Below are 17,122 nucleotides of genomic sequence, written 5' to 3' on the forward strand. Positions count from 1 at the left end.
ATGTCTTAAAAACGGTGAGTCAAAAAGTCAAATTGTAGAAATATGCACAAATTATACCATTTATAAAATGATTCAATCATGTAAAACAATGTTATGTATTGTTTATGGATACAAACATATGAACTAAAAGTATAAAACATGCATAGAAATGATAAGCATCAAATTCAAGATAGAGGATAGATGAGATCATGGCTTGAGCTGAAGTCAGACACTTAACTGACTGAGCCACCCAGGTGCCCCTAATATATGTGTGTGTGTATATATATATATATATATTTTTTTTTTTTTTTAAGTTTTTAATGTTTTTATTTACTTTTGGGAGAGAGACAGAGCAGCATGAGCAGGGCAGGGGCAGCGAGAGGGAGACACAGAATCTGAAGCAGACTCCAGACTGCAAGCTGTCAGCACAGAGCCCGACGTGGGGCTTGAACTCAAGAACCATGAGATCATGACCTGAGCCGAAGTCAGACACTTAACCGATTGAGCCACCTGGGCGCTCCTATATGTATATTTTAAATAGGCTTTTAGAGCAATTTTAGGTTCACAGCAAAATTGAGTGGAAGAGATTTCTCATATACCTCCTGCCCCACACATGCATAACCTTTCCTATTATCAATATCTCCCACCAGAATAGCACGCTTATAATTGCTGAACTTAAATAGACCTGTCATTATCCCCCAAAGTCCATAGTTCACTCTTGGAGTTGTATATTCTATGGGTTTGGACAAATGTATACTGCAATTACACGAATGCAATTATACGTATGCGCCATTATAGTATCATACAGAATAGTTTCACTGTCCTAAAAACTCTCTGTGCTCCACCTCCCAACCCCCTAACCCATGGTAACCACTGATCCTTTTACTGTCTCCATAATTTTGCCCTTTCCACAATGTCAAATGGTTGGAATCTTTTTGATATATATTCACTTAGGAAGATATATTTAAGTTTCCTCTATGTCTTTGCCTAGCATGATAGCTCATTTCTTTTTAGTGCTTAATAATATCCCATTGTCTGAATGTACCACAGTTTATTTATTCATTCACTTACTGCAAATGATATCTTGCTTGCTTGTTTTGCAATTATGTAATAAAGCTGCTATAAATATCCATGTGCAGGTTTTTGTGTGGACATAAGTTTTCAAGTCCTTTGGGTAAATACCAAAGAGCATGATTTGCTAGATCATATAACAAGACTATGTTTAGTTTTGTAAGAAACTGACAATCTTCCAAGGTGGTTGTACTATTTAGCATTTCCATTAGTGGTGAGAGTTCCTGTTGCTCCATATCCTCACCTGCATTTTGTGTTTGTTCTGGATTTTGGCCATTCTAACAGGTGTGTAGTACTAGCTCATTTTTTTTAAGTTTATTTATTTTCAGAGAGAGAACACGAGCAGGGGAAGGGCAGAGAGAAAGAGAGAATCCCACACAGGCTCCACAATGCCAGCATGAAGCCTGATGTGGGGCTAAAACTCATGAATCATAAGATTATGGCCTGAGCCGAAATCAAGAGTTGGGAAATCAAGAGTCTAGTCACTTAACTGACTGAGCCAACCAGGCGCCCCTCATTGTTTTAATGTGCACTTTCTTAGTGATATATAATATTGAGCATCTTTTCATATGCTTATTTGCCATCTATATATCTTTTTTTTTTTTTGGTGCATTATGTTAGATTTTTAGCCCATTTTAAAATCGGGTTGCATTCTTATTGTTGGGTTTTAAGGATTCTTTATATATTTTGGATAATAGTCCTTTATCAGATGCCTTGAATCCACACACTTAGTTATAATCAGGTTTTTGCCCCTACTACAACGATTAAAACTGCTTCTGTCAAGGTCACCCATAATTAATTCTTACTTTTCATTTTCCTTGACCCATCAGGAGCATCTGACATTGATGAAGCTTGAGGCAAGGACTGTGATAAATAGGTGACATATTAGAAGCCTGAGGGCACAAAGTCTAACTTTGTGGCTTTTAAAATCTTAGTCTTATGGCTTCTAAAACCCAGGGGCTGACAGACCAAGAGCCATAGGTGCAGAATGTGCACTCTCACTTCAACCTCTGCCCCAAAGTGACTCCCTAGGTTCATTATAATATATTTACATTGTGGGTTTCACACCCCCAACCCCATGGGCAAGATGGCCAAGACAATTCCAGCAAGAACCTTGTAGGGCCAAAAATTCCCCCTCCCAACCAGTAGGAGTCCTCCCTTCTCGGTCAGAGTTGGCCCTAGCTATGACCCATAAACTATGCAAACATAAAAAGAAAAGACACCCATCTTAAAGACAGTTGCCATCTCTGGGCCTGCCCACTTTCCCATCTTAATAAACCTAACAAACTGCTTTGTGCTTGCTACCTTCCTCTGGCTGTCTTTATTCCAGTGGGGATCCTCATGTAAATCTTTCCTGGGGAATCCAAGAACCAGCCTTCCAATCAAACCTCCATTCTCCCACCTAACAAAATAGCTGGTCTCCTCCTCCTCTTTGAAGGATGGTCCAGGAGGCTTCCACAGCACCTCACTCTCCTGGTGTCCCTCCCCTGTCCCTGACCACACCTACTTTGGGTCCTTTACTACTTTTTCCTTATCTAGGCCTCTAAAGTGTGTGTCCTGGGGCTCAATCAACACAATGTTTTCCATCCATGCAACTTTATTGGTGAACTCTCTATTTCACGACTTTAAAGGCCATCTATAACCATTAGAGGCAGAGTTACATAGATCCCCTCCGCCCAACACCCTTTACCCCTGTCCACTCTGCCCTCAGGCTGCCCCAGTCAGTACCTAGCAGGCAAGGTACCTTGGACTATTTCTTGCCTTTCTTTCCCCAACAGGCCAGGCCCCCAGTTCTGTGTTCCCTTTTGACCACAGCTCCTCTCTTCCCAGCGGCTCCCCTTACCCAGCTCTTGTTAGGACCACTTGGGCCCTAGCCATGTCCTAGCCGCTGGGCACACAGTCCTTTCCGCATGCAGCAGGGTGTGTGTCAGGTAACTCCTGAGCAGTCTGCCTTGCTGAGGGGATGCTGGGTGGGGTGTGGGTGGCAGCTGGGTGTGAATGTGGAGACACGCAGGTACCTCTTGAGAGGTACACGTGGGACAGGTAAGGCATGCAGCAGTACTCGCCCCGAGGTAGACCGCCTGGCCTGGCCAATGAAAGTGCTGGTAAAACCGGCACGCCCGTTAAAACCTTTAAAGCAACGCGGCAGAGGGGGCGGGCCCAGAAGGCAGGACTTAATCCTCATTGGTCAGATAGGGCCTTGGGGGCGGGACCACGCATGCTCAGGCAACTTCAGTGGGACTAAGTAGCCTTGAGGTAAGATCAGAGACGCCCCAGGTGGGGCGCGAGCTGTCCCTCAGAGGTGGAGGCGGGAGGGGTTTGGCCAGGAAGGGCAGGGAGGGGAAGGGGGTGAAGGTGGAGAGGTCGGGGAGCCATACGGGGGCCTTGAGTACAGGTTCGAGATTTCTGGCGACGTCGAGGAGTTTCTCGGGACGCCGGGTTGTCCAACTTGATCCTTGTCCTGGAATTCCTAGCCATTCATTCTTTCTCTGTGACGGAAGACCTCTCTGGCTCTTCAAGACTTTCTGTGCTCATCTTTGGAGTTGTTTTCGTTAGATTCCCGGGTGTCCACAGCCTCTCATCCCGAGTCTGGGATTAGGAGACGCAAGAAAGAGAATCGGCTCAGAAAGCGTGAACAGGAACCCGGGAAACTGGGATTTGCCTTATAATTATGCAGTATCCCTTGGAGGCCTCTGGAAAGGACATCTGAATGATTTAGTCTGGGAGCCCAGAGCGTGTCTCCTAATTGAAAAGAGACTGAAGATGAGAGTGAACGGTCGTATGAGGTTTAGGAGGGCCTGGTCGAGGCCCAAGGGGCACAAAGTCTGAGAGAGAGAACTGTTTTTTTCTGTGACCGAGTGGAGGAGCCAGAAGAGCATGTGGAGGACCTCACACTGTGGCCTCAGGAGTCTCAGTGTTGAAGACGGGGGTCAGATGGTGGCGGTGGTGTACTTCCCCTTAGGGCATTCTCTTCAGCACACATGTTTCTCCATTGCCTAACTCCTTGCCAGCGCCCTTCCTAGGGAGACAGTTGTATACCTTGCATGCACTTAAACGTTTCCTCTGCTTTTATGCTTCTTCTAATAGGATTGGGAGATGAGAGGGAGAGAGAACCCTGCCCTTGGAAGTTTGTAATGTGTGCATTTCAGTTTTCATTTACCTAGTGTCCTACCTAAGAATGACTATTACTTCATTACTAGTGTGCTAGCATCTACAAGGATAGGTATAGGCAGATGGGATTTCTGCCCTCTGGGAATTTAAAGCCTATAATAGGTAGCATGGTGACAGGTAAATGCATAGAGAACAGATAGACCTTGAGGCTGAGCACATCAAGCCCCATGTGGTCCTTAGACATAGGCAAGGGTGCAACCATGGGATTTTCTCAACATGTAAGAAATCTCTTAGGAGTAAGTTTGGTCTGGAACCAGGAGCATAGTTATTCTAAACCCCAAGCCACATACTGCATAAATTATTCTCCTTTCTCAACATAAACAGAAATGGAAGATGATAAAGGATGTACATCTAGATGTAGTAATAATGGTCTTGTAGTGATGTATGTAAAATTGTCTAGATGCTAAATCAAGACTCTAGAAGGAAGAATTTCTGAAGTGTTGATGGAAGAAAAAAGCTCAGACTATCAAAGAAATAAGTAAACATGAGTCAGGAATCCTAGATTTACTTCAATTCTTCCTCTTTTTTTAAATATGTAATAAGTCTATGCAGATCTAGGGATTTGAAATGTAATAATTAAAACCAAATCATATGTATTTTTAAATTTGTGGATACTTGGAAAGTTTTGCTCTATTGTCCTAATTTAGTTCTCATAAAAAAACAAACAAACAAACAAACAACTGATTTAACAGTAAATATTTTCTGGGCACCTGTTATGTGCCAGGCACAATTTCTAGAGTCTGAGGATATAGCAGTGAACCGAACACAAAAATTCCTATCCTCAAAGAGCTTAACATTACATTCTTGTAGGCTTGGATGTGCATGCTGAGACAGACAAAACAAGGTAAAATTTAAAAATATATAGTGTATTAGAATAATGGTATGCTTTGGAGAAAAAGCAGAGAAGAAACATTGATTATTGAGGTGCTACAGTTTTGAATAATTTGAGAGAACCCCTGGAGGTGGTGGATGTGGTTTGGCCTATTATGCTGATAATCTGAAGGAAGAGTGATCCAAGTGGAGAAAACAGTATGGGAAAGGGGCCTGAAGCTGGTTGTGGTTGTGGTTGTGGTGCTGGTTCCCAGCAAGGGAAAGCAGCAGTGAGAAGCCCCATAAGAAGTGTGGAATGGAGTGTAGATGGGAAAAAAGCAGGGCTAAGGGGAGATTGCAGACACCAGAGATAATCATGGGAATTCTGGCTTGTATTGGAGTAGGGTAGGAGCGGGGATAACATGATCTGACTTAAGGTTAGAGGAACTCTGAATCTAAAGTTGTCAGATTTAGCAAATAAAAATACAGGACACCAAGTTAAATTTGAATTTCAGGTAAACAATATTTTTTTTAGTACAAGTGTGTCCTGGGCAATATTTGGGAAGTTCAAATTTGAGCATCCTATATTTTATCTGGTAAACCTATAGAAGAAGGAACTTAAAGTGGACAGATTCTGAATATGTTTGAAGGAATCATAGTATTTGCTGACAGACTGGATGTGAGAAGAGAGTCAAAGAGGACTCTTAGATTTTGGCTTGAGCAACTAGAAAGATGGAGTTGCTGTTAACTGGAATAGGACGACTGTAGGTGGAGAATGTTTTGGGGAAAAAAATGACAATCTTAGTTTTGGACATGTTGGCTTGTGGTGCATATTAGTCACCCAAGTAGAGATGTCAGGCCAGCACTTGAATATAGGAGTCTGAAGTTCAGGAGAGGGGTCTGGGCTGGAGGTAACAATGTTGGGTGTTGTCAGCTAATACAGGCATTTATCAATTCATACATCAATTTTTTGTGTGGAAAATTTCAAACATGTCAAGTAGAAATCATTGGATGAATGAATGCCAATGTACCCATCACCTAGCTTCAACAATTATCAACCCAGGGGCAATCTGTACCCCTTTCCAGGTCCCCTAATCCATCTCTATTATTTTAAAGCAAAACAAAAGTTTTGGAGATTATTTTATTCATTTAAAATTTATGTATGTATAAAAGATAAGGACTCTGTTTTTATCATAACCACAATATCATTACCACACTTAAAGTAACACTTTATTGATATCATTAAGTAGCTAGTCAATGTTTAAATTTGCTTAATTGCTTTCTTATAATTCAGTATCCAAACACATTGTATTTGGTTGGTGTGGCTCATAAATCTCTTCTAATTTATAGTCTCCCACATCTCTTTTTTTTCTTGCCTCTTATGCTTTAAAAGAATATGATCATTTAAACTGTAGAATTAACCCCTCTGGATTTTGCTGATTCCATTCCACTGGTTCTATTTAACCACTGTATTTTCTGTATACTGGTCCTTACATCTAGAAGGTTAATTAGATTAGGGATCAATATTTTTGGCAAGTATACTTACTTCTTTGGTAATGCTTGGCACCTCCTGTTGAACCTCATCAAGAGGCTCATACTAGGGCTGGTTTCTGTCTTTGTGAATAAAAGATCAACGGAAGGATTTAGGTGTTTTCAGCCTGATCTATTCATTATAAAGTTTCCTATTACTTTTAACCTCATGGTTTAAACAGCCATTTATGATCATTGTCTAGATCCATTATTTTCATTGCACCTCCAAAATGGTAATAATCTAATTGTACCATTCATTCTGTGTTTATTAGCTGAAATACTTCTATAAAGAACATTCTCACATCTATATGTTGGTTACTTTGAAGTGCATCTTCCTAGAAAGGTAAGAGAAATGATTCTTTTGTCTACCCTACCAGCTTTCAAAATAATAAGGTGGTTGCGTATCTTCCAAAGTGACTGATGAAGGTTTTAAAAACTATAAATTTAACAGAGGAAGCCCTTTAAGCTAGCTCTCCAGTAATCTTTGGCCCTGGTAGTCTTTGATAGCTTCCTTGTTCTCTGGGACTAGATATCCCAGACTCAAGCTGTACATTTTCTGCCCCAGAACTGGTTCCTTTTAGTGGTGAATGGTATTTCAAGACCAAAAGCTGGGTGCTAAGATTGTACATCAAGAATTACTAATAATTTTCTATTTATTTCAGACCTAGGATTATAGGGTTTTTGCTTAACCTTATTTTGTATTTCTATCTCTTTTCTCATACACTGAAAATTTTTATTCCCAATGACTACATTAATATATTATCGATTTGCTGTATTCTGATAGATGCTACATGTATATATGTATGTATATTACATGTATGTCTATATACATGTATATTATACATATATATATGTATATATATATTTTTTACTAACTATGATTACTGAAAACAAACACACAGATTCCTTTACTGTTCATTTTGTCTTTAGGCTACACTTCACTAGAGATGTGGTATCAAATTATCATATTTAGAGGCACAGGAAATAGACCCTCCTTGTGGGGCTCAATAACCAACTTGTATGTTCCATTTTGCTCCTTTGTAGGAATTGCTTGGTTTTCCCCATTTTTTATTTAATTTTGTTTTGTAACTATGTGATTATATGTACTTATTCTAAAGTTGAAACTGTAAAAACTGCTACAGTTGGAGAAGTCTAGTTTTCATTTCTAGCCTCTCCACCCTATCTCTGCCCTCCAAGGTAAACGTTTTTGTTGGTTTTTAGTTTATCTATTTTTCTTATCTCTCTCTTCCTCCTTGCTTTTCTTCTTTCCTTAAAAAAAATAAGCACATTGCTATGTGTGTATATTTATTTATATTCATGTTCCCTTGACATTTTTGGATGAAATATTGCATACCACATACACTATTCTTCACCTTACCTTTTTTTTTTCTTTGTGCTTAGCAATATTCTGGGAGGTCACTCCCAGAGTATATTGCAGTATATCTTATATACACAAGAATATATATTCCTTTTAACAGTTCCATAAAACTCCATTGTATGAATATACCATAGTTTGTTCAACTATTCACCAACTGATGGGTATTGAGTTGTTTATGGTGTTGCTATTACAAATGGTATTGTATTGAAGAGACATGTGTATATATAATTTTCTATTTCTGTCAAAGTATTATTGGCATAGATCCCAATCCTTAGAAGTAGGATTGCTGGATTAAACAGTAAATACATTTGTAAATGTTCTAGATAGTGCCAAATTCTCCTCCACAGAGGCCTTCCCAGCAGAAGTGCTTGAAAGTGCCTCTTTCCTTCCAGCCTCAGTAACAGAGTACATTATTATACTTGCATTTTACCGCCTTTATACAAAAGAAAACAGTCTCTATGATTAACAAATTTTTTAATGTTTATTTATTTTTGAGAGAGAGAGAGAGAGTGTGCAAGCGCGCAGGGGAGGGGCAGAGAAAGAGGGAGACACAGAATCTGAAGCAGGCTCTAGGCTCTGAGTTGTCAGCACAGAGCCTGACGTAGGGCTTGAACCCACAGACTGTGAGATCATGACCTGAGCTGAAGTTGCATCAGCTTTCCCTCTGGTTCTTTTATGATTTCATTTTTATATTATCTTTGATCCATTTGGATATTTTGTAGTGTATGGTGAAAGGACTAGATCCAATCTTAATCTTTTTTCATGTAGTTATTCAGTTATCCCAACTCTACTTTTTTTTTTTAGGTTTCTTTATTTTGAGAGAGAGAAAAAAAGGCAGGGAGAGGGGGAGAGAGAGAATCCCAAGCAGGTTACTTGCTGTCAGTGCGGAGCCTGGTGCAGGGCTGAATCCCACAAACTGAGATCATGACCTGAGCTGAAATCAGGAGTTGGATGCTTAACGAACTGAGCCACCCAGGTGCCCCTAAAGATTTTTTTTAATGTTTTAACGTTTATTCATTAAAAAATTTTTTTTTAATGTTTATTTATTTATTTATTTTTTTTAAATTGGGTGGAGACTCTTCTTTTTTCAACGTTTATTTATTTTTCGGACAGAGAGAGACAGAGCATGAACGGGGGAGGGGCAGAGAGAGAGGGAGACACGGAATCGGAAACAGGCTCCAGGCTCTGAGCCATCAGCCCAGAGCCCGACGCGGGGCTCGAACTCATGGACCGCGAGATCGTGACCTGGCCGAAGTCGGACGCTTAACCGACTGCGCCACCCAGGCGCCCCAATGTTTATTTTTGATTGAGAGAGATAGTGCACAAGCAGGGAAGGGGCAGAGAGAGAAGGAGACACAGAATCTGAAGCAGGCTCCAGGCTCTGAGCTGTCAGCACAGAGCCTGACGTGGGGCTTGAACCCACAGACTGTGAGATCATGACCTGAGCTGAAGTTGGATGCTTAACCAGTTGAGCCATCCAGGCACCCCATAAAGTTTATTCATTTTTGATAGAGACAGAGTGTGAGCGGGGGAGGGGCAGAGAGAGACAGGGAGAGACAGATCTGAAGCAGGCTCCAGACTCTGAGCTGTCAGCACAAAGCCTGACTCGGGGCCCGATACCATGAACCATGAGATCATGACTTGATCTGAAGTCAGATGCTTAATCGACTGAGCCACCCAGGCACCCCCTAAAGATTTTATTTTTAAGTAATCTCTACACTCAGTGTGGGGGGTCAAACTCACAATCCTGAGATCAAGAGTCACACATTCCACTGACTGACCCAGCCAGGTGCCCCCAAGATACCTGTTTCTGACACATAGGTAATGGGAATTTTCACCAATTGAATGGGAATATAGTTGCTGAAATGTCTTCATCCATATATAACAGTCACCAGTAAAGTCATCTTTGGGGGGAAAGTTATACTTAACCTTTTAAATTAATATTCCTCTCTTTTCAATAGGGCTAACCATAAGAAATGAATTTTAACGTCTGGAATATCAAAGAGATGCTCAGTATTCCCTCAGGTTCTGGGTAAGTTATATACTCTGATACTTAATGAAGGTCTTATAGTTGTATTGATTTCATTGAAAAAGGCTGCCTTTCCTATTAGTTTATTAGTAATAGGGTGACTTCATACAGCTTTTTTCCCTTCTTTTCCCTTCACTGCTACACTCTCCCATATTTGTCTTTTTCCTTTTGCCTATTTTCTTTTCTTTTCTTTTTTTTTAAAGTAGGCTTCACACCCATCATGGAGCCCAGTGCAGGGCTTGAACTCACAACCCGGAGATCAAGACCTGAGCTGAGATCCAGAGTTGGATGCTTAACCGACTGAGCCATCTAGGCGCCCCTCCGCCTATGTTCTGATGATAAAAGCAATGTCAATTTAGCTATTTGTGTTAATTGAGCAGTGGCTCTGTGTCCAGAACTAGGCCTCTGGAGTATGAGGCCTGTGAGAATTAGAAATGGCCTAACAATCTAGAAACTGACCTCAGTTGGAGTGATTTCGATTGAAACAGCAAGGATCAAATCAAGACAATGTTTAGATACGTATTCATTTGTGTGGTACCATTTGTAGGTACTGTGGAGTTAAGAGCTACTCCAGCTGTTGACAAGGCTCACTGAAATACTGCCCCTTCTACTACTCCACTGAGGTACTTATATTGGTGTCCATCAGCCATGCAGTGGACTTGCCATTGCTAACTTGGTGGATGTGCCCCAGAATTAGTATATATTTAAGGGATTTTTAATTGCTTTTGGTATGCTTTTATTATTAGTTTCTTTTCTTCCTAATACCTTCCTGAAGACAGTTATTAATTCAGCAAAAACCTAGAGCATTGTGCTTTTTATTTCTCAAAAAGAAAAAAAATGCTTTCAGTTGATACAGAGAAAAATCTTTGTTAAATTCCAGATCCTGGCTTTAAGATGTAAATCCTACGTGGTTTCTGGAAGCTCACAGTTTTTTTTTTATCCAGCACAGCTAATTATTCTCTTTAACCTAAGAGGGGAGTCATAGAGAGCTATTTAAGCTATTTTGAGCAACGATTATGCAACCCATATTATAATATATGTGTGCAGCCCATTACCTTAGCTAATCTTAGAAAATGGTTCTATGAGTGAAAATAATTGCTCTTTCCTGTGCTGAATTATTAGAGTTTCTTTTTGTCTTGCATTAGTATATGTTGGCTTGGATTATGTACTTATATGCTATGTAATTACTTTAATTTAGCTTTATTAAAAGGAATGATTTGTGGTTGTGCATTTTAATAAAAAGCATGTTTTTTTAGGTTACACAACAGCATTAAGTAACCCAAGTTGTTGTTGAGATGTTTCTTTTTTTTTAATGTTTATTTATTTACTTTGACAAGGAGAGAGAGCTCATGCAAATGTGCACAAGCAGGGTAGGGACAGAGAGAGAGAGGGAGAGAGAGAATCCCAAGCAGGCTCTGGGCTGCCAGCACAGAACCGGACTTGGGGCATGATTCTACAAACTGTGGGATTATGATCTGAGCCAGGATCATGAGTTGGCCATTCAATTGACTGAGCCACCCAGGTACCCCCATATGTGAAGTTTAAATGTATATATCTATGGGAAGCAAGTTGGAAGTCCACAGCTGGAAGTACTTAGAGCAAGCAAGAATAAGACACTAAAGGTGTGAAAGGGAATACCACCTTGTTTCAAAAACAATTTTTAATGGATCCTCCTGTGCACAAATCTGAGTTGATCATATTCTTCAGTCTGGATGAGGCCTATTAGTCTGATGGACTGCCATAACAAAGTACCCTAAACTGGATGGTTTCAACAATAGAAATTTATTTCCTCAGTTCTGGAGATTGGAAGTCCTAGAACCGTATGCCAGGCAGATAATTTCTTATGAGGGCTCCCTTCCTGGTTTCCAGACAACTGTCTTCTCTCTGTGTCCTTACATGAAGGAGAAAGAGAGAGGTGTCTGAGTGGCTCAGTTAGTCAAGCATTCAACTCTTGGTTTCAGCTCAGGTCATGATCTCACAGTTTGTGGGTTCCACCCTGCATTGGGCTCTGCACTGTCAGTGGGATTGGGATTCTCTCTGCTCTTCCCCTGCTCTCTCTCTTTCTCTCTCTCAAAGAATAAATATATAAACTTAAAAAAAAAAGGGGGTGCCTGGGTGGCTCAGTCAGTTAAGCGTCCAACTTCAGCTCAGGTCATGATCTCACACTCTGCGAGTTCGAGCCCCACGTTGGGCTCTGTGCTGACAGCTCAGAGCCTGGAGCCTGCTTCAGATTCTGTGTCTCCCCCTCTCTCTGCCTCTCCCCTACTCATGCTCTCTCTCTCTCTCTGTCTCAAAAATAAATAAAAACATAAAATTAAAAAAAAAAGAGGGGTGCCTGGGTGGCTCAGTCAGTTAAGCATCCAACTTTGGCTCAGGTCATGATCTCACGGTTCATGGGTTTGAGCCCCACGTCAGGCTCTGCTGGCAGCTTGAAGCCTGGAGCCTTCTTCATATTCTGTGTCTCCTCTATCTTCCCCTTCCCTGCTTGTGTTCTGTCTCTGTCTCTCAAAAATAAATGAACATTAAAAAAAAATTTTTTTTTTTAAAAGAGAGGGCAAACTCTGGCATCTCTTATTGTAAGGACCTTAATCTCATCATGAAGGCCTGCCCTTATGACCATGTCTAACCCTAATTACCTCCCAAAGACCTCATTTCCAAATACTATCACCGTAGGAATTAGAACTTCAACATAATAATTTGGACACAAATATTCAGTCCATAACTAAGTTGTCCTGTGTTTTTTCTGTTATGATTCCCACTCTCCCTCTAATTCTGGTCCCTTCCTTGCCTGTAGGCATACTCTAAGAGAGTTAATGAGAGTTCTATACACTTCTATACACTTAGTTACATACTTGTTTGGTGTGCTGTGATGTATATTTAAAAGGTTGTATAAATGTTATGTGAGTTCATTCAATTTTTCTCTCTGTGCTCAAAATTACATTTTTGAGACTTATCCATGTGGCTATATGTAAATCTAGCTTATTACTTCAGACTAATGCATCAGTTACTTTATTCCCTTAGTGATTAACAAATCCAACTTTATTTAAAGTTTAATTATTTATTTATTTTGGGAGAGAGAGAGAGAATATCCCAAGCAGGCTGACACTATCAGCACGGAGCCCAACATGGGGCTTGAACTCACAAACTGTGAGATCATAACCCAAGCTGAAATCAAGCATCCAGTACTTAACCGACTGAGTCACCCAGGCGCCCCAACAGATTCAACTTTTTGAAAGATAATGTTCTTTTAATCCCTAAAGATTTCAGGAACTTTGATCTCCAAAATGGTGTCATAGCCCACAGTGCTCTTGTACCACAAGTAATAGTGTCAGTCCTTAATGTTTGAATTTCCATCGGATTGTTCTTAAGTTGCTATAATCAAAATGTCTGACATTCAGAATTTCTTTGTGTTTCTTTGTGGGTAGTACTGGCAGTGTGCAGGGGATTAGATCAGAACAAACTAGTACTCTGCCCAGGATATTCTGAAATGAATAGTTGTGAATTATGATTTCATTTGTTCAGGATGTTTGTCTACTTGCTATACTTTTCTTTTCTTGCTTAATTTCAGGACCACTAATTCCTCTAGCTGGAATAATAATCAGACTGATCACTCCAGTCTCAGTGATTCCCAGTTCCTCTTTGGATCACAGTTCTGTCCAGAAAGTTCAGAGACTCTGTCAGCACCCTTGGACTCTGGTGTCTACTTGAGACACCCAAAACAGTCACAACAGAATTCTCTGGATGTGAGTCTCATTTCCACAGTTGCTCTGCATGCATTTCATAGTCATTATGGAGATAAGCTATAAAGACTTATTCTGTTGGATTGTTTTTTAGATTTATACATCTCTAAGGATTACTCTCCTAAATGGATTTGTGCTTGTTTGGTGATTCAGTACTCCGGTAGTCTTGGGATCAGATTTGGTAGTCTGAAATGGAAAAAAATATTAATTTGCAGTTTCTTCTATTACTAAAGCAATATAGAATATTGCCAGTACCTTGACCCTCTTAGAGGGAGCCAAATATTGCATGATATTTCCTTTAAAAAATTTTTTTTTAATGCTTATTTATTTTTTGAGAGAGAGAGACACACACAGACACGGGTGGGTGGGGTAGGGACTGAAAGAGACAGAGACACACAATCTGAAGCAAGCTGCAGGCTCTGAGCTGTCAGCACGGAGCCCGATGTGGGCCTCGAATTCACATACTATGAGATCTTGACCTGAGCCGAAGTCAGATGCTTAACCAACTAAGCCACCCAGGTGCCCCTGCATGACATTTTCTAAGACATACTATTGTTTGTGAAAATTTCATAAGAAAGAAGAGCTTTAGAAAAATAGGAATAAAGTAACATAAATTTTATTTTATATGGACATTTTTTCCTAAGAAACTTTAGATGCTTTGTGGATTTTAGTCTACTATGCTACATTATTTCCTTGAAGAAAGACATGAGGATTCTGAGGACTTGGTTAGTGAATAAGGGCCAGAATCAAGAATAGAGTCTCGTGAGTCCTCGATTTTCTGAGCCCAGCCTGTCTTCTTTAGTGGGTCAGAAATATTTTTACATATTTATTTATTTTGGTTTAAAATTAGATTTAACTTTATATACAGACTTAACCTGCATCAAACAGAGACTCCATGGATAAGATTAAGTCAGTGCTTTAAGATAGTAGAGTATGCTCTCAGATAAGTATTTCGATACAAAAATTGGTACCCAGTGATATGAAGGAGTATATGTACTCCCTGAATGTTTCAGAGTAAGTGTTGCCTCAAATGCAGGAAATGGCTCACCATATGCCAGCATGCCTACTGTCCAGTCCATGTGAAATTTATTAAGTTTAGTTCAACAGTAATTGAGTTAAACCTATTAATGTGAAAACTTTAACATATCTCAGAGACAGCATAAATAATTCAGTTATTGCCTTCAAATTTGTGCAACTGATTTTTTTTAAGTTATTCAAAGTTTATTTTGTGAGAGAGAGAGAGAGAAAGAGAGAGCAAGCGGAAGACGGGCAGAGAAAGGGGGGGGAGGGAGAGAGAGAATCCCAAGCAGGCTCCACACTATCAGCACAGAGCCTGATGCGGGGCTCAAACTCACAAACCGTGAGATCATCACCTGAGCCGAAATCAAGAGCTGGATGCTTAACCGACTGAGCCACCCAGGCACCCCTGTGCAACTGATTTTAAGCCATCTTAGCTGATATTTTATTTTTATTTTTTTTTTAAAGTAGGCTCCACACCTGACATTGGGCTTGAATTCATGACCCCGAGAGTAAGAGTCACATGCTCTACTGACCGAGCCAGCCAGGCACTCCAATTAGCTGATATTTTAAATATCTCTGTGCTGGTAAGGCATGAACCTTATTAATAAAAAGAGTTTCTTTAATATGATTTTCTGATGAATATGGAATAAAAAGGAAATACTACATGCCATGTTGTTTTTTAATGTTATTGTTTACACTTAAATGTGACTATATTATGTAGAAAATAGTGAATGCTATAAATATTTGCATGTATGAAATGCTATGATTTTTTTTTCATTTAACAGAGTGAACCAAGTATTTTCACAAAATATCAGACAAAACCCCAGCTATTTGGAGGAAATACAAATGATAGAGGCTTATTTCCTCTTCCTTTGTCAGTTGGAAAATCAAAGGGCCTCTTGGAACAATTTGAGGAGAAAAAGAAAAGGGCAAAAGACAAATGTGACAGGTATGCAAACCTTTCAAGTGGATGTGACAGCTCATCTTTTCTGAAGGAAACAGAAAATGGAATATTAACAGTCAAGTAATTCTATTTTAGCATATTAGCACTCTTGCCTTTATAGCTCAGCTAATAATTACTCTTTATTTGCTTAGTTGTCAATGTGACTTATGGCAGATTTGAATATGGCTGCCACAGTTCTGGCCCCCCTGAAAAGGACTTCTTAGAGAAATACAATATTCAAGTAATGATGTTTATTCTGCCTAAAATTCTGCCCTTTTATCTTTTCAGATCATCACAGTTGGGAAATTAGATAAAAGTTGTTTTATGGTTGGGCACCTGGGTGGTGTAGTCAGTTAAGCATCTGACTCTTGATTTTAGCTCAGACCATGATCTCACTGTTGGTGAGTTTGAGTCCTGCATCAGGCTCTGTGGCTGATGGCATGGAGCCTGCTTGGGATTCTGTCTTTCCTTCTCTCTGCCCCTCCTCTGCTTGTTCTCTCTCTCTCTCTCTCTCTCTCTCTCTCTCAAAATAAATAAATAAATAAATAAACAAAAAAAATGTATTAAGGGGTGCCTGGGTGGCTCAGTCAGTTCAGCATCCAACTTCTGCTCACATCATGATCTTGTGGTTTGTGACTTCAAGCCCCATGTCAGGTTCTGCTGACAGCTCAGAGCCTACTTCAGATTCTGTGTCTCCCTCTCTCTCTGCCCCTACCCTCACTTGCAGTCTGTCTCACTCACTCTCAAAAATAAATAAACATTGGGGCGCCTGGGTGGCGCAGTCGGTTAAGCGTCCGACTTCAGCCAGGTCACGATCTCGCGGTCCGTGAGTTCGAGCCCCGCGTCAGGCTCTGGGCTGGTGGCTCGGAGCCTGGAGCCTGTTTCCGATTCTGTGTCTCCCTCTCTCTCTGCCCCTCCCCCGTTCATGCTCTGTCTCTCTCTGTCGCAAAAATAAATAAACGTTGAAAAAAAAAAAAAATTAAAAAAAAAATAAATAAACATTAAAAAATATATTTTTTTAAAAAGTTGTTTTTGGGGGTGCCTGGGTGGCTCAATCGGTTAAGCGTCCGACTTCAGCTCAGGTCATGATCTCACGGTCTGTGGGTTCGAGCCCCACGTCGGGCTCTGTGCTGACAGCTCAGAGCCTGGAGCTTGCTTCGGATTCTGTGTCTCCCTCTCTCTGACCCTCCCCTGTTCATGCTCTCTCTCTCTCTGTCTCAAAAATAAATAAATGTTAAAAAAAAAACATTTAAAAAGTTGTTTTTGGCACAAAAACAGACACTCAGATCAATGGAACAGAATAGAAAACCCAGAAATGGACCCACAAACATATGGCTAACTAATCTTTGACAAAGAGGAAAGAATATCTAATGGAATAAAAACAGTCTCTTCAGGAACTGGTGCTGGGAAAACTGGACAGTGACATGCAGAAAAATGAACCTGGACCACTT

The 17,122-nt window shown here is 40.4% G+C and overlaps 1 protein-coding gene across 1 annotated transcript in view; it reads left to right on the top strand.

Annotated features, from left to right (window-relative positions):
- Nucleotides 1–9,915: 9,915 nt before the first annotated feature.
- Nucleotides 9,916–17,122, top strand: part of IHO1 (interactor of HORMAD1 1) — a 28,867-nt gene continuing 21,660 nt past the window's right edge. Inside the window, exons 1-3 of the mRNA XM_047094648.1 lie at nt 9,916–9,971; nt 13,537–13,711; nt 15,514–15,677. Of these exons, the coding sequence (XP_046950604.1) occupies nt 9,916–9,971; nt 13,537–13,711; nt 15,514–15,677 (395 nt within the window). The remainder of the gene's footprint in view (nt 9,972–13,536; nt 13,712–15,513; nt 15,678–17,122) is intronic.

The sequence above is a fragment of the Lynx rufus genome, unplaced genomic scaffold (genome assembly GCF_022079265.1).
Source record: "Lynx rufus isolate CCGP_SWC_20201006 ecotype Redwood Valley unplaced genomic scaffold, mLynRuf1.p SCAF_4, whole genome shotgun sequence".
Taxonomy (NCBI): Eukaryota; Metazoa; Chordata; class Mammalia; order Carnivora; family Felidae; genus Lynx; species Lynx rufus.